The sequence below is a fragment of the Leptodactylus fuscus genome, chromosome 2 (assembly GCF_031893055.1).
Source record: "Leptodactylus fuscus isolate aLepFus1 chromosome 2, aLepFus1.hap2, whole genome shotgun sequence".
NCBI lineage: Eukaryota > Metazoa > Chordata > Amphibia > Anura > Leptodactylidae > Leptodactylus > Leptodactylus fuscus.
This window is the reverse complement of record NC_134266.1, coordinates 134,185,656-134,205,985: the sequence shown is the minus strand read 5'-3', so window position 1 is coordinate 134,205,985 and position 20,330 is coordinate 134,185,656. Positions and strand designations below refer to the sequence as shown.

Sequence of the window (20,330 nt, the reverse complement as noted above, 5' to 3'; positions counted from 1 at the left end):
GGTGTAATAGGAGTGGAGATGTACATGTCCTTATATTACTAAATAATCTAAAGAGTTTCAAAGTGGATGTGGTTTTGATATCTTTTCCAAAACTCTAGCCAAGAATAGATAGAGGTTTAACAAGTATTCCAAACTGAATATATGTTGTAATAGAAACTAACTTTACAAATAAAATATTGCTGTCAAAAGAAAAAAATAGACATTATAATGTTGCTTAAAAAATCTAAATTATTCATGTCTATCTATAGGGGTTGTCTCTCTATCATAACTTCTCCCCAGGATAGAGGATATGCATAATTGCTGGGGGTATGAGTACAGGTACGCCCACACATCATGAGAATGGTGGTCCCAGGTACTCATCTGAATGGATAAACAGTCAAACTATGGAACTGACCACAAATAGGCATCTACTTTGTTTGACTATCTTGGTCAGAACCACGAAGGCTGCATGCTCCGGCATCCAAATGAGGGACATGGGATTCCTGTTCTTATGATCGGCGGGGTCCCAGCACTGAAACACCCACTGATGAAGCATGTAAGTGATATTATTGTAGAGTAACCCTTTCAGCTGATGACTCTTAAATGTAATAATTAGAGATGAGCGAATAGCATTCGAAACTCTAGTTTCAAATACCTCGCTCCACAGAAATGAATGGAAGCAGCCGGCGCCTAACCCCTTGGTGTTCGGCCGCTTCCATTCATTCCTATGGGAGCGTGGTATTCGAATCTAGAGTTTTGCATGCTATTTGCTCATCTCTAGTAATAATATTTTATAGAACACATTAGGTGTGAACTATATTAAGATTATATTAACTTCTATCTACTTAATTACTCCACTTTTATAGAAACCCTCTCATAGAAAAAAAAAAAAAAAAAAAAAGGTATACATGGAGAAAGGAGGAAACCTAAGTTACGTAAGCACATTCCTATATCTGACACCAGAAGAATGAGGGAAAAAAAACATATATTAATGCCATCCTATTCCAGTTGCTGTACAGGGAAAAGGTGATATACACAGACTAGCTGCAGACCTGAAGAGGCTTGCTGGTGTAGAATTGTAACAGGTCTCTTGAGGCATGCGCCCATTGATATTCAGCTGGTAGCAGCACACCCGTTTCTTATCATCCGAACATACCAAATCCTTGTTTTGGATCTTCATATTATGATGTGTGTAGCTCATCTATAAATATGTCTGGTGAAGATTTTCAGAAATTCATATAATCCTACACTAAAATATACTGGTAATGGTAGATTTAAAAGGACCAGTGTGTCCCTATAAAAGTATGGGAAAGACTGAATCATCGAAGAATATAAGTGGAGTGAACGTCAGAAAGACTTGGGTGAATGAAGATGTTCATTTACCACCAGAGAAGGACCAGCTTGGCTGGAGAAGGGAGGGGAGGAAGAGTTCACAGGTAAAGGAGTTCATTGATTTTCATTTCCACATTGGAGAGCTAAGGGTCTGGTTAGGTCCCTGGTTAGCTGTAGGCTGTCCATATCCAGTCATGCCTCCTACACCAAAAAAGGTCATCCCCGCCATCTGTTGGGACACCTAAATGACAAAAAAACAACCCCCCCACAGATTTAATAACATATACATGCACACTGAAAAGCAAAACAAACAGAAAAACAACAAAACCACACACACATTCTGCTTGTGGGTCTATAGAGAATATTCATATAAGTGTTACCTGAGCGACATTCCACTGTAATTGTTGTCCTGGTTGTATGCCATACATTGGCTGCGCCACAGCTCCCATTCCTGTTACATAGCCTGCATGTTGTGCCATCATGCCATTCGGGACACCCATCACTGCTGCCTGCATTCCACCCACATATCCAGCTGGAACAGCCATAGGAGTAACTACTCCTGGGTGTGCTGGTTGAGTCATGATTCCAAGGGGCGAAGCCATCATACCACCCATAACACCACTAGGAGAAGGTACTGCTGGAAAGCCAGTGTAAGCACTTGGGTATGGCATTTGTGCTGGTGCCATGAAAACAGCCCCTACACAAGAAATCGAGAAGTGCTGGGTTAGTTATGACTGATTTATGAGTAAAAACATTCTTATAAAGGGTATTCTCACGAAAATAAACATATTTAAATGTAAAGATCATAACTAAACATTTTTACAAGTAATTAAAATTTATGTAGTTTTAAAGATTTCTCTAAGTTAGTGGTGACAGTCTTTTGTGTTTATCAGTTGCCAATGGATACGACTAAGAATAGAGGAACTTTCTGTGGTCTGAAATCCAGCCATGATTTCATTCTGGTAAATGAATTACCTTCTTGGGCATAGACACGTGGACAAAATTATTAGTATGCCTCGTTTAATGAAAGAAAAAACCACAATCGTCACAGAAATAACTTGAATCTGACCAAAGTAATAATAAATAAAAATTCTATGAAAATGAACAAGTGAAAGTCAGACATTGCTTTTCAACCATGCTTCAAAAGAATTTTTAAAAACAAAACTCATGAAACAGGAATACCCCTTTAAAGAGGACCTTTCATGGCCTCAGGTACATGTGGTTTTATATACCCTGGAGCGATCAGTGCTGTTATAATGGCACTGATATTTGTCCACTGTCACAAGAGCATTCCTGACAGTCTAGCTGGGATGTGAGAAATGCCCTCCCTGACAGTACTTGTCCATAGCTGTGTACTGTCAGAGGGGGCACTCATTACCGCTTAGTGAAGACACAGAGCTGTGAGGAATGCCCCACCTGACTGTACTTGTCCATAGCCCTGCACTGGGGGGGGGGGGGGGGGGGGGGGGAGTTCTTAACAGCTTAGCATCGTTGCTGGGTGGTAAGGAATGCCCCCTCTGACAGTGTAGGGCAGGGGTCTCAAACTCGCGGCCCCACGAACAATTTTGTGCGGCCCGCACAAGCCTAGGGACGCCAGATCCAAGTTAAATCCGGACGTTTCACCATTTTGCCCACAGGCAGTTTTATATACTGCCGGAAAGCTGACAGTGCGCTGAGTTCAGCACACTGTCGGCTTTCCTGATCTGGGCCCAGTGTGAAGAGCTTACGGTCCGGTACCGTAGCTCTTCTATGGTCAGAAGAGCGTCTCTGACACTCAGTCAGAGACGTCCTTCTTCACAGCACAGCCAATCGCGCTGTGCTGTGAGAGCCGGGAGGAACGCCCCCTCCCTCCCTGATAATGCTCGTCTCTGGACGAGTACTGCGAGCAGAGGGAGGGGGCGTTCCTCCCGGCTCTCACAGCACAGCGCGATTGGCTGTGCTGTGAAGAAGGACGTCTCTGACTGAGTGTCAGAGACGCTCTTCTGACCATAGAAGAGCTACAGTACCGGACCGTAAGCTCTTTACACCGGGCCCACATCGGGAAAGCCGACAGTGTGCTGAACTCAGCGCACTGTCATCTTTCCGGCAGTATATAGAACTGCCTGTGGGCAAAATGGTGGAAGGTCCTCTTTAAACATTGAGGTGGAATGAAGGGGCTCATGACACTGGGGGCAGACGAAGGGAGGGGGGAGAACGGCATGACACTGGGGAAGAAATGGAGGGACATGAATCTGGGGGCAGAGATGGGGGGACATGAATCTGAGGGCAGAGATGGGGGGACATGAATCTGGGGGCAGATGAAGGGTGTATATGTAACTGGGGGAAAGATGGAGGGGGGACATATAGTTTACGGGTGACTGTAGGAGGATTATACAGTGTGGGGGCACATGAAAAATGAATGGGCGGAGTCAACATAAAAGTGGGTGGAGCTAAATTTGCCGCGGTGCGGCCCGCCGACTGGCTGGGATCTTGCTCTGCGGCCCACATGCTGAGTTGAGTTTGAGACCCCTGGTGTAGGGCTATGGATGAGTACTGTCAGAGGGAGGGGGCGTTCCTCACAGCCCAGCTGGACTGTGATGAACGTCCTTCTGACAGTGGTCAGACATTAGTAACAGCACCAATATTTCAAGCCCCGGGGCACATAATGGGAAAGCCTGAATTCAGTGCACTGTCTGCTTTCTAGCAGTATGTAAAACCGCATGTGCCTGAAGACATGAAAGGTCCTCTTTAAAGAGGACCTTTCACCATGTCTGGGCACAGGCAGTGTTATATACTGCCAGAAAGCTGACAGTGCGCTGAATTCAGCGCACTGTCGGCTTTCCCGATCTGTGCCCGGTGTAAAGCGCTATCGGTCCCGGTACCGTAGCGCTTTACAGTCAGAAGGGCGTTTCTGACCATTAGCCAGGAACGTCCTTCTGCCTCGCGGCGCCAATCGCGCTGTGCTGTGGAGCGGGGAGGAACTCCCCCCTCCCTCTCCTGATAATGCTCGTCTATGGACGAGCTGTGTGAGCAGAGGGAGGGGGCATTCCTCCCCGCTCCACAGCACAGCGCGATAGGCGCCGCGAGGCAGAAGGACGTTCCTGGCTAATGGTCAGAAACGCCCTTCTGACCATAGAAGAGCTACGGTACCGGGCTGTAAGCTCTTCACACCGGGCACAGATCGGGACAGCCGACAGTGCGCTGAATTCAGCGCACTGTCAGCTTTCCAGCAGTATATAACACTGCATGTGCCCGGATATGGTGAAAGGTCCTCTTTAATGTATAATGCTACGGCTTTATATGATACTAGTCATTTTTTGCCCAATTTTTGATATTACCCGGTGTAATGGTACGCTAGTGCTTTTATGTATTTACATTCCCCCTTATATTGTCTGTCATGTTACTGTTTTTAGTAAATATTAATAAACTTTATTTTACTGTATATATGTGTGGGAAATCTTTTTGGGTTGTTGAATTCTATTTTCTTTCCACACCTTTGTGAAGAATTGGCCTCATTTATGTTTCTAATGTATACGGCTAGATTTAAAAGTTTACCTCCAATTATAATCAACATTTCATAAATGAATAGTACAGGTGAATATAAGACTTTGAAAAGGCAGAGACTGTTTATTACTATCCTTGCCTTCCTGAATGCTGTGAACACTGTATACAAATCTATGGGAGCAGCCATGATGCGGCTTCCCTCTGACCTGCCGGGGATCAGAGACTGTTAGAGCTGGGGGTAAAGCTCTACAGTCATGGGCAAGAGGCTGAATTCCTCTTCTAAGTGAGGTATGTATCAGCCCCAGTCACAGGGAAAATTAGTGTCCCCCTACCCCCCCCCCCCAAAAAAAAAAAAAAAAAAGCAAATGAATTGAGAAGTGGAAAATAAAGATGAAAGTAAAATAATAAATAAAAAAAAGCCAATACCACGCCCACATCACAGGTTCTAGCCCCACCCCTAACAACAATACATAAAATAATTACCGTAACAAGAGGAAAAACTATATTTTAAAAAAAAATTTGGTAGCACTTTGTGCTATTAAATTAAAATGAAAAAAAATAAAATGTGAAAAACAGACAATTTTACTTAGAGATATGATAAAATGATATAAATGTTCTAGACCACAAAACCACACATACGAGAAAAAATAAATAAATAAATAAGTCTGGTCCAGAACCAGAAAAATTGGCCTGGTACTGTAGTTGTTAAAGGAGTTTTCCAGGCAAAATACACTCACCGGCCACTTTATTAGGTACACCATGCTAGTAACGGGTTGGACCCCCTTTTGCCTTCAGAACTGCCTCAATTCTTCGTGGCATAGATACAACAAGGTGCTGGAAGCATTCCTCAGAGATTTTGGTCCATATTGACATGATGGCATCACACAGTTGCAGATTTGTCGGCTGCACATCCATGATGCGAATCTCCCGTTCCACCACATCCCAAAGATGCTCTATTGGATTGAGATCTGGTGACCGTGGAGGCCATTGGAGTACAGTGAACTCATTGTCATGTTCAAGAAACCAGTCTGAGATGATTCCAGCTTTATGACATGGCGCATTATCCTGCTGAAAGTAGCCATCAGATGTTGGGTACATTGTGGTCATAAAGGGATGGACATGGTCAGCAACAATACTCAGGTAGGCTTTGGCGTTGCAACGATGCTCAATTGGTACCAAGGGGCCCAAAGAGTGCCAAGAAAATATTCCCCACACCATGACACCACCACCACCAGCCTGAACCGTTGATACAAGGCAGGATGGATCCATGCTTTCATGTTGTTGATGCCAAATTCTGACCCTACCATCCGAATGTCGCAGCAGAAATCGAGACTCATCAGACCAGGCAACGTTTTTCCAATCTTTAATTGTCCAATTTCGATGAGCTTGTGCAAATTGTAGCCTCAGTTTCCTGTTCTTAGCTGAAAGGAGTGGCACCCGGTGTGGTCTTCTGCTGCTGTAGCCCATCTGCCTCAAAGTTCGACGTACTGTGCGTTCAGAGATGCTCTTCTGGCTACCTTGGTTGTAACAGGTGGCTATTTGAGTCACTGTTGCCTTTCTATCAGCTCGAACCAGTCTGGCCATTCTCCTCTGACCTCTGGCATCAACCACGCATTTCCGCCCACAGAACTGCCGCTCACTGGATGTTTTTTCTTTTTCGGACCATTCTCTGTAAACCCTAGAGATGGTTGTGCGTGAAAATCCCAGTAGATCAGCAGTTTCTGAAATACTCAGACCAGCCCTTCTGGCACCAACAACCATGCCACGTTCAAAGGCACTCAAATCACCTTTCTTCCCCATACTGATGCTCGGTTTGAACTGCAGGAGATTGTCTTGACCATGTCTACATGCCTAAATGCACTGAGTTGCCGCCATGTGATTGGCTGATTAGAAATTAAGTGTTAACGAGCAGTTGGACAGGTGTACCTAATAAAGTGGACGGTGAGTGTAAATAAATATTTAGTTTTTTTTAAAAAGGGTATTTTATTGCTGCAATTATTAAAGGGTTAATAATTGCACCAAAATACACCCCCCTCCACAATCATATTTACTTTTCCTCTGTGTCCTGAAGATCAGAGTCTTCGGCCAGTCGGCATCTTCTTCTCTGGACTTCTTGCACATGCGTGTTATGCGCTCTTCACTTCTGCCGGATACTCTACAATAAAGCTCTATTGCGCATGCGCCAACAGAAGCAGAGGAAGTGGCGCTTGGTGCCAGAAGAATGAAGATGGGCAAGTATGTAAGGGACGGGGGCAGGGGAGTTTTGGTAATGCTTCGTTTCTGGAAACGGAATGTCACTATTTAACCAGAAAATGTGACCGCCCCAGGTATATCAGTAAATATAGATTTTTTGTTTTTTAAATAAAGTCAATTAGAAGTTAGGCAGGGGGAGGGAGTTTAGTTTAGGGATTGATTTTCTATTTATCCCAGACACCCCTTTAAGGAAATTTGTTTCCTTGCCCACTTATGAGGCTGCTTTCCTCCTCCTTATTAGCCTTATTCCTATTCTGCTCACAAACACAGCTCCATGGAGATGGTAGGGCGATGAAGAGGATGTTAACTGATTTATTGCCTCTTATCTCTAGAACTCCACATACTAATATGTAAAAAGTAACTATTTGTTAAATAAAATATATTACAAAGTTTACTTTCACCTGTACTACTCAGTTCTAATTTTTTTTTTTTTTTTGTTGCTTTTAATAATTGGAGACATAATAACAATTTCTACATGAAATCTCTCAAAGCTACAAAATCTGTCCAAAATGACAGGGGCTTTGTTATTCAAGATACTATATCAAGTTGATGCCATAAATATCTGACCAAGGTACAGAATGGCGATGCTCACATGCAGTGACCCTCCAACCCCTGACCAAGATGGAGGAGCAATCTGATACCCATCAGAAATATACTACAATTTGTTCACTAGTCAAATTCAGACCTTGAGCTGGAATCTGTGGAGTCTGAGGCCCGTACAGAGAGAGGATGGAGTCCTTTGAAAGTTGCTTCTTTGTACCTTCTTCTGCTTTGCCACCAGATTCTGGAAACAGGTTAAGATTCTCTGGGACAGATCCTGAGCCAGTTACTGGCATGGAGCTGACAGTCTGTTGGAATAACAACCGGAAAACAGGGTTTAGATAGATAATAGACAATATCATAAGTGAAGGTGCTTCTGGACTTTGTAGGCCATAATGTAATTGTCGATGTTATATAGTTTCAGTCTTAGCTAGACCCTTAACATGTTATACAATGTAATTGTCGATGTCATATAGTTTCGGTCTTAGCTAGACCCTTAATAAAATATATAATGCACTGATTAGATAACACATCATGCCAAAAGTTTACCTGGCTATTTTTTGCACCTGCCAAGCAAGTAGAGCCAAAAAGGTCTAGCTCCTTTTCCAAGCTGGTACTCGACTTTCCATTGGAAACAGCAGTAGCCACTGGAGCATCTAAAACAACATTATAAAAATATATATATATATATATATATATATATATATATATATATATATATATTAAACTTTCTAGGGGTGCAAGATATGGTTAGCAATAACCTAGCACATAGTGATTCTAGAGGCTCATAAATGAATATGCTTAGCACCGCTCATCTGAATAAAACAAGCATCCTGCAAACAGAATAAGTAGGTTATATCTTGATACTTTATATTTTAGACATCTAAACAGTAATAAATAGTAAATGTCTAGGTTGCTACATAAATGTATAATATTAGAAAATAAAATTGGCTAACAGAACACACAAGACGGATAATTCCTTTCCCACATGATAGGTAAATTATTAAGATATCCTTTACAGAAAGGCACTTCTCCATGACCAGTAGAGGGATCTCAAGTAAAGATCTTCCAGTATTACATCCAGGGCATAGAGATGCAAATGACCCCCTGTAATGAAAAGCCATCTCACCAAGGCCAAGGAGGTCCATGACTGGCTCTGACGTTCTTTGTGGAGAGCTTTTAGCAAGATGAGTGTCATCCTTCCTATGAGGCTAGAAGAAAAATTAAAAAAACTTTTTAAAACCAGGTGATAAATTATGTGTATGTGCAGATATATGTATTTAACTCACATATCATATACTATAATTATCACAATGGTAGTCTGTATTTATGTAGGTATTTCATTAAAGAGACAACGTAAAAGGATACCTGGGATTTAGAAATATCCATGTAAATTTAAAATAGTAAGCTTTGCAATAGGCTTACTTTACTGATACAGTCTCTCCATCAGTGCTCATCCATATCTGGGATAAAACTCTCTCTCTAAATTTCTAACTTACAAAAATAAATAAAAAAAAAACAAAAACAAAACATTTTCAGATTTGCTGATCACATACAGTTTCTGGAAACGGATTATCACCAATACTAACTGACCCCCCACTCCACCCCGTCATACCTGTCTTTCTCTCCGTATCCTATTCCTCTTCTTGATGTCTGCCCAGAATAACCAGACAGGAAGACAGACAAGTATAATGGAGTGGGTTGCGTGCGTTAGTTTGTTATTTTACCATTTTGAGCCCATATTTTAATTCGCACGTTTACAGAGCGAAACTCACTAATGGTCGCACTTCTGTCCTAACAGACACCCATTGCCGAAATGTGTATGACTACAGGCAAGCTAGAAAAGCAATAAGTAACTTACAAAAATATACAATCTTAAAGGGATTCTACCACTAAAACACTTTTTTTTCTCTAGTTACCACGTCGGAATAGCCTTTAAAAAGGCTATTCGTCTCTTACCTGTGGAAGTGCTCTCCGCCGCGCCGTTCGTTCAAAATACCGGTTTGTATCGGTATGCTAATTAGTTCTCTCGCAGCGATGGGGGCGTCCCCATCACAGGAGCAGCGATGGGGGCGTCCCCATTGCAGCTCGAAAACCGACCGCAGCGCCGCCTCTCTGGTCTTCGGTGTCCTCCCCTTGCCTCTTCAGCGTCTGTCGGACGCCTGCGCAGTATGCTCTCTGTTCGGCGAAGCTTGCCGAACGTACTGCGCATGCGCGAAAGTGCGGTGCCCGCACTATGGCTGGGACCGCAATTTTGCGCATGCGCAGTACGTTCGGCAATCTTCGCCGAACAGAGCGTACTGCGCAGGCGTCCGACAGTACGCTGAAGAAGCAAGGGGAGGACACCGAAGACCAGAGAGGCGGCGCTGCGGTCGGTTTTCGAGCTGCAATGGGGACGCCCCCATCGCTGCTCCTACGATGGGGACGCCCCCATCGCTGCTCCTACGATGGGGACGCCCCCATTGCTGCGAGAGAACTAATTAGCATACCGGTACAAACCGGTATTTTGAACGAACGGCGCGGCGGAGAGCACTTCCAAAGGTAGGAGACGAATAGCCTTTTTAAAGGCTATTCCGACGTGGTAACTAGAAAAAAAAGTGTTTTAGTGGTAGAATCCCTTTAAGCATTGATCTAAGAAACTAATTTTTAAAGCAGAGTAACATGAATTAATACTTGACCACTAGGTAACCTAGGTGTGCCCCTTTGTAGAAGATACGTTCATTGACCCATTACCAGGAGGTGGATTAAGATTATACAACCGTAACAACAAATTCTCTTTCACACAATATTTTTTCCCTCCCTGAACCACTCTTTTAATAGAAGCATAGCTGATGCACTGTATTACCGAGTTAATAATAGGCCATACAGCAACAGAAGAAAAAACAAAAAACAAGAACTTACCAACTTAACCTTCTCAAATATGACAGGCTCCGATTTTATTTCAGGTGCAGATTCCGATTTCTTCCACTTAGTTTCTCTCTCTTTCTGTTTGAAGAGACATTTAAGATTATTAAAAAAACCAAAACAAAACAAAAAAGAAACATAACCCCCCTCCCCTACACACACACACATAAAACAACACGGGCAAACACTTTCACCTCAAGATTTACACAGGCTATAGCGTACCTGGCAGTGTAGGTAGAAGGGGTTAACTGAAGAAAACAACCCCTATACATATGTCTAATTAGGGCATATGAACAAGTTTTATTCAGAAACCGTAGACATAAAAAAGGGAAGCTTAGATAAGCAAGAAACTGTCTCCAAGCAATCAGAACAGTTTTACTGCCCAATATGCCAATGAGGCTCTGTATTGTAATGAGGGTCAAGATGGTGATCTCATGAAGGGGTTTGATTCTGAGCTCTGTAACACTAACACTTTCTGCCTTAGAACAGACAGAGTACAGAATCAGACCCCTTCATCTGCTCCTGCCCAAGACCAGGTACTAAAACTGTACAGATTGCTCAGGAATGGTGGGAGCTAGAGAAAACATTCCAACTGTGCTGGAATTAGTGGAGCAACTACTGTATTAAAAGATGCAAAGAACTGGAGTTGATGGGGGGGGGGGGGGGTTTGAAGAGTGCGCTTTCAAATTATGGACAACAATGGAGCACAAAAGATCCCACTAACTATAACCTGGTCGAATGGGCTTCTGTTCCAGTTTTCATTTTGATGGATTAAAAGGTTTTGTATACAGGATTTTTTTTTGTTCACAACTTTTAACGAATTAACAGATGTGAACTTAGCCAAAAAATTTGCTTTTAACTGGAGTAGTTTAACTGGTTAAAAAGTTTTTCCCGACAGTAGTCAGCTTGATAAAGCAAGTTGAGCAGAAGTGTTTTCAACTTAATTCCATACAATTACATGCAAAACTACTCAATCTAATAAAATACATCGTGAGCTGTTTTACATGTATCCCATAGACCCTTCCTTGGTAAAACACAATGTCTGTGCATGTAGTCAGTCATAGCAAAAATACTTCCTGGGTTGAATGATTCGTGCGGGCAGTGCATGGCAAGCACACCGAGCCCATTATAGTCTATGGGGTCCGTGTGCTTTGACAGCACATCGCTTCCAATTGCGATTGTATTCCGTCTGGGGGGTGTCAATGCGGACTCCATCCGGATGGAATACAAGCGCTAGTGTGAACAAACTCTAAGGCTGAAGCTCCACGTTACGGAAATGCAGCTTTTATATGCATGCGTTTTTTTTGAGCCAAAGCCAGGATTGGATTGGGTAGAAGGTAGAAGTGTACGTCCTTCCTATATATTTTCCATCCTTTTCAAGCCACTCGTGACTTTATTGCAGACTTTACTGCGCTTTTTAAGCCAAAGAAAGCAGTGTTTCTGCAACGTGGGGGCTCAGCATTATCCAATAGAAAAAAACGTCTAAATAGGGTTGATCAATGTTCTCCATTGGCTGGCAGCAGCTCCTGACAGGAGCAGAAAAACACAGGAATACTTACTCTGAATGCGCTGATGTCTACACTGCGATCCATGTACTTTTTCTTTTCATATTTGTCTCTAATAAATGATTCTACAGCTCTACAGAAGTTACATGAAGGAAAAATAACCATACAAAACACAGGAATTTAAACCTGACAAGTTTATGCATTGGCACAATTTAAAAAAAAAAAAAAAAAAAATCCCCAATCCTAACAACAAACTATACAAACTCCGTTTGATCAAGATTCAGCATAGCTTAAGAGGATGGCACCACTGATAATACCCTGGGGCTTCTTATTAGATGATTCTCCAAGACAGCTGCAGAAGAGTATGGGGTAAAAGGAAAATTCACAAACTAGCCACTATTGTCTTGCTTGTATATTTTTTTTTCTGTAGTCCTGAATACTGATTCCATGGTTTTGCTGTGTTTATATCTCACTTATGAATTATGTTCAATGTCATCTGTTGATGCCTACACTGAACATAAAAACATAATGTATACAACAATATAGCAGTGTACAATAGCATATGCCATCCATGTATAGCAGTGCACTATAGCATTTGCCATGGGCTGTGGCATTAAAAGAACAGCCAGTCATGCCACCAAGAAGCATTCCAAAAGGACACTCATATGGCATAAGTCTGATCTGTCAGGACTAATGCATACAACCAATTGTGCAAGCAGACTTGGATGCGATTTAGTAACAGAATGCATACAGACGACATCATAGTGCATTCCCTCCTATGGGGGCTTCCAGTATGTTGTGTTCAGATGACATGGAGCAGAATAGGACCTGCTGTATTGGAAGGTACTTGCACATCGAACAGCACATTTTGTCATGTGAATGGGGCCTAAGCCTATGGATGTGCTTGCCTATGTGCAAGAAGAAATACACATTTATACAAACTCATAGTGTTTACTCCTCTCGCATAAGCCTGTTGGTATTTATATACTGTTTATTTGTTAATGTATTGGTGGAAGTAGCTTTGATATTTATCATGCAGGTTTCAATTGTTTTATTATAGGCATTACAGACGAACATGGGCTAGGTCAGTGTGCTACCTGGGTTTTTAACAGTACAAAGTCCCTCAAGGTCTAAACCAGTCAGGTTAAGAGGAGTGGGAGCGTGCACATCCCAAAAATTCACAGGAATTCTTCAGCAAATGTATTTAAGTATCAAGCACAACACGTTTCGTGCCGAGCCCTTTCTCAAGTGCAAATGAAACCAGTTAGTAGTATATCTGATAGGTCGCTAATAGCTGCTGCCACCTTATCGTTTGGACCTATTATATATGCTGTTGTGATGTTATGACATATCACAACACCAGAAGGTAAGAGGCCATTCATCAGTGAATCTTATTCCATCTATGTGTTTTCAATACTGCACTATATTGGTGCGCGTTGTCAAACAATATATGATGTGATCTTTTCACAAAAGAAGCATGATATATAATTGTATACCAACTTCAGACATGTATGCATATCCTTCTTTAAGATTGTGTTTAAAAGTGTGTTTACATCTCATGATTTCAACCATCCTCCTGTCTTCTCCACTTCTTGATATTCTGCCCAGTCCACCAACCTAATCTAATTGTTGTAAACTACACAGTTATTCTTATCTTCTATATCTTATTGATATACTTCTGTTACGTGTTATGCGTGTATACAGATATCCTATATCTAACCATCATTTGTTACCAAACGGATGGCCATCAAAGAGCCAGTTGGAACTGAGCAGGTGATGACACCACATGGGACTTTCATTTCCCACTGACCAAGGGGTAGAACAAAGCATACAGGGGTGTGTTTTCAACTGAGAGAGCTGTGCGTAGAGATCTCTGGGAATGCCCCCCCTGTGCTCCATGCAACTTATCTGTATATAAAGAAAGTGTCTTGTGGGCATCCACAAGACTATAACAGATATTGAAGTTATGATATTGAAGCATGTCACTTCACCTACAGCACTATGGTGGCAATTTGAAGGGGGTCAAGTAAGGTAAACACAAACTATATTTAGATTTCTGAGTTATTGTATACAGATTATTAGACAAGAACAGTGCATGCGCAAGAAGATAATATGGCCATAATAAGAAAACCTTGTTTTGAAAGTTCCGGTTCATGGTCATAGCTGTTAGAAAACGACCAAGACAACATACAGAGGGGGAATGTAGAATGTGAGCCCTATGTGGGACAGTGAACACAATGTCTGTAAAAGTGCTGCGGAATATGATGGCGCCATACAAATAAGCTAAATAAAGACAACAGTCTGCCACCACTAAGACGAACAGAGTAAATCTTTAAAACGTTCAATGGGGTTGTCCATCACAAATAGACGACCCGTTTAAATTCTAAATAGGCCGGGGGGCAGTGGGAAAAAAAAAAAAAAATTACGGTAAATACTCACCTTTCCACGGTGCTCCAGTGCCTCCCTACGCACATCAGCATGGGACTGTTCTTCTCGGTCCCGCGTTGATGTGTGCGGTAAGTCCCAGCTTCGCGTTCACATGTGGCTGAGGCCAAACAGAAGCTTCAGTGGAAGGGATCTGTGACTTCACAGCCAGTGAACAACAACTAACTTTGAGCTGTCTTTGTCTATGTTCATGGGAATATCCATTTAAGATAAAAGTTTGAATAGGATCCATGAGATGGGATTACTCCCTTGAAGATATAACTTGGCTTTTAAGAATAGGTTTACCAGTGGTGCAGCACACATGGACATATTTCTGATTTCCCCAAACTGAAATCTAATGCAACCATTAGCAGGGCAAATATTTTATACTGTATAGTACCCAAAAAGAATTTGTGCAGAGAAAAGAGAAATAAATTCAAGACTACAAGCATCTTCCAATGAGACCTTCAGAGTGAAAGGATACTGATCTGTCTGTGGTCGGATAAAACTATCTGGCAAGAATGCTTCATACAGTCGTTTGGCTTTCCCATTTCCCATCTCTTCCATACACTGAACAGAGAAAAAAAAAGTTAGAGTAACTAACACAAAAGGGCCATAGGTTTTATTTATAGACATTTATTTTTTCAAGACAGTGGCTTCTCTATACCTGTATCTGTTCCTGTGTCCACTGGTCCAAATTCACAGATTTCACCCGTGAGATGTGAACTCCAAGGTTCCTGTGGACACCTGCACAGCGGATGCACACAAAAACCCCAATATTCCAAGAAGCCCATCTTGGTCCTGGTGAGAGACATATTAAATAACTAAATTTGAATACATAATTGAAAAAACAAACTTGTTCATGCATATACATTGCCATGTTCCTCCTAGTTTTGAGGAAAGATAAACCTCCCCCTTCATCTGACCTATTCTTATTTGTCCCTGTGTTATATAGAGGAAATAAGATATTTTACAGGTATAGCAATAATTGTAGTTACAGAAACAAGGGGAAGGAAAGGAACAGAAAGAAAAGCATCCACATCAGCACAAGTGATCTGCAAACGTATCACAATTCGGCTCAGCCTGTTCTGGAACTGGGGATCAGGAAAGAGTCTATATTCCTAGGGCATATCCTGCTCATCCATCATCTGACTATTGTGAGTGTATAAGGTCACAAATATGGATTGACTTGCAAAGGAAAGGTAGGTCAAAGCTCTCCATGATGTACTTCACATGATTTCCTGACACTCGTGCGCTTGTTTACTGCATCCTCACACACAAGCGGCCCTTGTATTAAATAGCTGGCCTATGATCAAACTGGCTGCCATGTAATACTCCACTTCTAGACCTGGCTGCAGGGGAGACAGCTATTCTGCAGACAGGTTATTTTCGTAGAGCTTCCACAAGTGGGTCGCTCAGCTTTTCAACACAGGGCGTCTCATTGTCAATAAAAGTTGTCTTTGACTAGACGACCCCTTTCAAAAGGAAAATGTATTATGAGGCACATCACAGAAAACATGCTCAGACTTTATACTATGTTCTTCAAAATAGTTGATGTGTGTAGCAACGGGTTTATTTACTTGTGCATTTCTGAGGTCTTCCTTGGCCAATAAAAGAACTAGGTCAGACTATATACCTCCCCCTTGCCTGGCTGTAGACGTACAGCATGAGAATGGATACAAAACCTCCTCAAGATATCTACTTTACACAAGTTATCCGAAGTGATGTATTTAAAAAAAACAAACAAATAAACAAAAAAAAAAAAAGAATATATGTGTGTGCTGAAAATGCTACCTACAGACTTACTGACATGGAGGAGGAGACATAGATCAACATAACAACCCCAGTGATCAAGACCCACAGAAAACCTCTATAATAAGTACACAACTCTTAAGAACAAAACAACAAAAATCACAACAAAGTCAAAGTACATTCGACATCTTCCTCAATTTTCTTACACAGAAGTGGCAAGATTGGGCAATACACAACAGTCATTTATTTGGAAACAGTCAGATTGCCTACCTCAGTAGTTATGCAATCTGACTGTTTCCAAATAAATGACTGTAAAATAAAATGTCAGTGGGGGCAACACGGTGGCTCAGTGGTTAGCACTGCAGCCTTGCAGCGCTGGAGTCCTGGGTTCAAATCCTGCCAGGAACAACACCTGCAAGGAGTTAGTATGTTCTGCCCGTGTTTGCGTGGATTTCCTCCCATACTAAATATTATGAGCTGACAGGGTCTTACTAAGCACCAGGTGCCATTTTCAAATGAAACTGTACAAAATATATACTACGAAACCCATCAAGGTACTGAGATACCGGCAAATGAAACCACCAAGACATGTAGCTTCTTAAGGTGTATAATCGGTGAAAGGGTTAAACTATAATAAAGGCTCAGGAGCTCTTGCTGCCTTCAGCAAGGATGTACAAGTTGTGTATACTGTCAACAAATGTTGTCTGATACTGCAGTCAGAGCCAGATTACCACTGATAAAGAAGACATGACTGCAAAACACTAAGGTTTTCTGAAGGACACTGCATGATCAAGGATTTCTCTTCCTATCCACAGGCGGTGATTCACCGGATGTATCATTTCCCAGCAAATGTGTTCCCCGTGGGATAATGCTGGTAAACCACACTCTGCTCTCACTTCTATGTTCTGTGACAGATTCATCTTAATAGGGAAATGGAGATTTTATACTCTGCTACATGAGTTTACATTAGCAGTTTGGATAAACTATAGGACGTATGATATGGAAGCACACTGCTGCAGTTACATAACCAGTTCAGGGCTGCGGAGCAGGCATGAGAGTACTAGAATGCTGCGTCACCATCCAGATGGGTAACACTTCTGGATCTGCAAAGGGGAATGGACAGCTGGCAATGGCATCAGTAGCATTTAATACTAAGCAACTGCCTGAACACAAACAGCTCAAAAATACAGAATCACAAAGAAATCATTTCACAGGTAGAAAGGCAACAAGAGTGGTCATAGGCGTTCATCAAAAAAATCCAAAAATTTAGACCAAGATCAGTTTAATTTCAGTCCGCTGCTCTGATCAGAGATAACAGCAGAAGAATAGGCTTTAAACTAATAGCATGATGGATAAGGATGGAGCGCATTCTGTCTGCACCAGTCATGATTTACTACAAGAAACATTTGCAATGCGCTTTTCTCACAATGGACTCAAAAAGCAAGCACTATAGCGTAAAAAACAAGACGGTAGATTTTTTTTTTTCTCGTTTGTTATTGTTTTGGATAGAAGATAAAAGTCTTGTATGTGGGACTTTATCTTCCATCTAAAAAGTATGCAAACAAGCTGGACGGCCCGCAAATGGTCGCGTTAGAGTCAACTCTTATAGCCCTGGCCAATGACAAGCCCATTTTTGGACCTCAAAGTCAGCTGCCCACTCAATCCCAGCATCTGCTAAAGCAGGGGTAGGGAACCTTCGGCTCTCCAGCTGCTGTGAAACTACAACTCCCAACATGCTCCATTCACTTCCATTGGAGTTACAAGAACAGCAGAGCAAGTATACATGCTGGGAGTTGTAGTTTTGCAACAACTGGAGAGCCGTACGTTCCCTACCCCTGTGCTAAAGCCACAGATTACATGGTTTTGTCACATTTCTCTGGCATTTTGTATGCCTTGTCTCGCCTTTCTACACTGACTATGTGTTTTGTATTTATGATAGATTTTAATAAATACCTTTGAAGCAAAGAAGTATACAAACGAAGGAAGAAAGGTTTTTGTTTTTTAAGTCAAGGTGAATGGTACGGAGACAGACAGTATGTTCTTTCTCTGTAGGGCTGGGCAATTAGATTGAACTCAAAATCATGATTAATTGAATATTTTACAATGCCTACAATTACCAAACGATTATTTATAGGACAATACAATTTTTACATATCGCACCCCCTATTTAGATGGTACACCATTCCTCTGAATTTTGGTTTTTGGTAGTTATTATTGTTTATTTATATAGCACCATTAATTCCATGGTACTGTACAGTATATTAGCACTCTAGCATGGAGTCTATATGTTCTCCCCAGTGTTCGAATAGGTTTCCTCCCAGACTCCAACGACATACTGTAGGGAGTTTAGATTGTGAGCCCTATATAGGACAGTGTTGACAATATCTCTGTAAAGCACTATGGAATAAGATGGCACTATATAAGGAAAATAAATAAAAGTCATATTGTCAATCCTGAATAGATAGTGTACAGTAAGTGATATATCTTTCAGTCAATGGCAGTGTGAGACAGGACAAAAAAAAATAAATGAATAGCAAGCAAGTTCCCATCTATTAATTGAGCGACTTGCAATTTATTGCCCAGCCCTCTTCATTCTGTATACATCATTCTAATAGTTATTCAGTTTGTTATTCTGATCCTATACCACATCAGAGCAACGGACTAAAATTAAGCTGCCGTGACCTTTATTCTTATTCTCCAGCAGTAAACTTCTCACAGCGTATAGCCTATCAGGGATTTGATCAGCTAAGAGACTGTAGAACCCACTAACACAATGGTCTCTAACTACGTATCAAGCATAGCAACTCCGTGAATGCTGTAGCATCCTACAAGAGATTGGGAGCTAAAGCTATGCAACAGCCATGGGATAGTCAACACACATACAAAAACAAACACATATCACATTTCAACATCATACAGTAAAACCAGATGAAGTATCTGAATTATTTCACATATCATTAAATCAGTGAGTAGTGGTACACTATAAGCAAACATGAATGTAGCAGAATAAGAAACAGTGTAACCTATGGGCGGCTAGCCACAGGTTCTGTCACCAACAGCTTCCTCCCATGATAACAGCTGATCATCTATGGGTAAAAGCAAGTGCTGCCTGGTATGATGTGCTGCACCCCCTGCTCTATCCATATCATACCAGGTGGGTTAGGGTAGCACATAGAAGAGGCAACACCTGAAAATGCAAAGACTCGGGGTGCGCTAGCTGCGATGGGCTGGCAGGCGGAGACAGCACCACCTACTGGTTCCACAATACACCTGATTTAAACCACTCCATTCTAGACTCAACCATCAATATTGGTTCCACATTTGGAACCAACATATGCGCCAAAGAATTTCTTGGCGCATAACCATATTTCTGAATGAATTACATCACTATTTTCACACCTACAAACAGCTCCAGATCAAAATCTCTCCCTTTTATTACCGAAATCATAGTTAGGTGAGAAATGTAATCAGCTCCATGACACCCCCGACTAGAGGCTAGATCTTACGAGCCAATCAGACCACTCACCCAGCGACTAAAATGAGGCTTATGAGAACGTCATAAGCATCCATAGAGGACAGACAGAAATAGCTCAGTGCATACTAGCATCCTGTCTCCTAGGATGAGCCCTGCCCCAACGTGTAAGAAACATGCCAATAGACCGGACTATAGGAAGAGTGCCCACATAGGGAACCATCCATACAAATCCCTGTACTGCCAGTCACAGCCTCCACTATCCTGTCAAGGCACTTGGGGTACATAAGGGAGTGCCCGGTATCCGCATAGGATATCCAAATAAGCCAGTCTGGTCAAATACCTTTAGCCTGGCAGTCGGCACAGAATTTGTTCTCTTCCCTCAGCAGCAGCTCAGAAAGCACGGCCTGGTACCGCTCCACGTCCCGAACAGACTTCCCGGTCATCTTCCCGGGAGACAGTAAGATGGCCTCCCCGTGCCGCGGCTCTCAGTTCCTGTTTCCGGGTCGACTCCTACCGTCGCTTTCGACAGTGTATACGTCACTAAGCCGCGCCCACTCCTTGCTCACTCTCGGCGCAGAATAAGCAGCTCAGCCAATAGGAAGGAGGGCTCTTGACGCCCACAAGGCAAAATGGACGGTGACGTCACTTGGCAACATTAAATCCCGTTGCAAAGAGAACTGGGG

General features: G+C 42.2%; 1 protein-coding gene across 1 annotated transcript; it reads right to left on the bottom strand.

Annotated features, from left to right (window-relative positions):
• Positions 1-406: 406 nt before the first annotated feature.
• Positions 407-20,120, bottom strand: SMAP2 (small ArfGAP2). The gene is made up of 10 exons (XM_075264644.1): positions 19,988-20,120; positions 15,088-15,221; positions 14,905-14,990; positions 12,051-12,129; positions 10,489-10,572; positions 8,717-8,798; positions 8,137-8,243; positions 7,733-7,895; positions 1,692-2,008; positions 407-1,552 (listed from the first exon to the last, which is right to left on the bottom strand). The coding sequence occupies exons 1-10, from the start codon at positions 20,088-20,090 to the stop codon at positions 1,436-1,438; spliced, it is 1,272 nt and encodes a 423-aa protein (XP_075120745.1). The 5' UTR covers positions 20,091-20,120; the 3' UTR covers positions 407-1,435.
• Between the last annotated feature and the right edge of the window lie 210 nt (positions 20,121-20,330).

Excerpts from the sequence above, each read along its gene's own strand:
- SMAP2 (XM_075264644.1), bottom strand. The coding sequence starts at position 20,090 with ATGACCGGGAAGTCTGTTCGGGACGTGGAGCGGTACCAGGCCGTGCTT. Across the intron at positions 10,573-12,050 it reads TAGACATCAGCGCATTCAGA|AAAGAGAGAGAAACTAAGTG; the intron begins GTAAGTATTCCT and ends CTCTTCAAACAG. Across the intron at positions 1,553-1,691 it reads TACAGTGGAATGTCGCTCAG|GTGTCCCAACAGATGGCGGG; the intron begins GTAACACTTATA and ends TTTGTCATTTAG.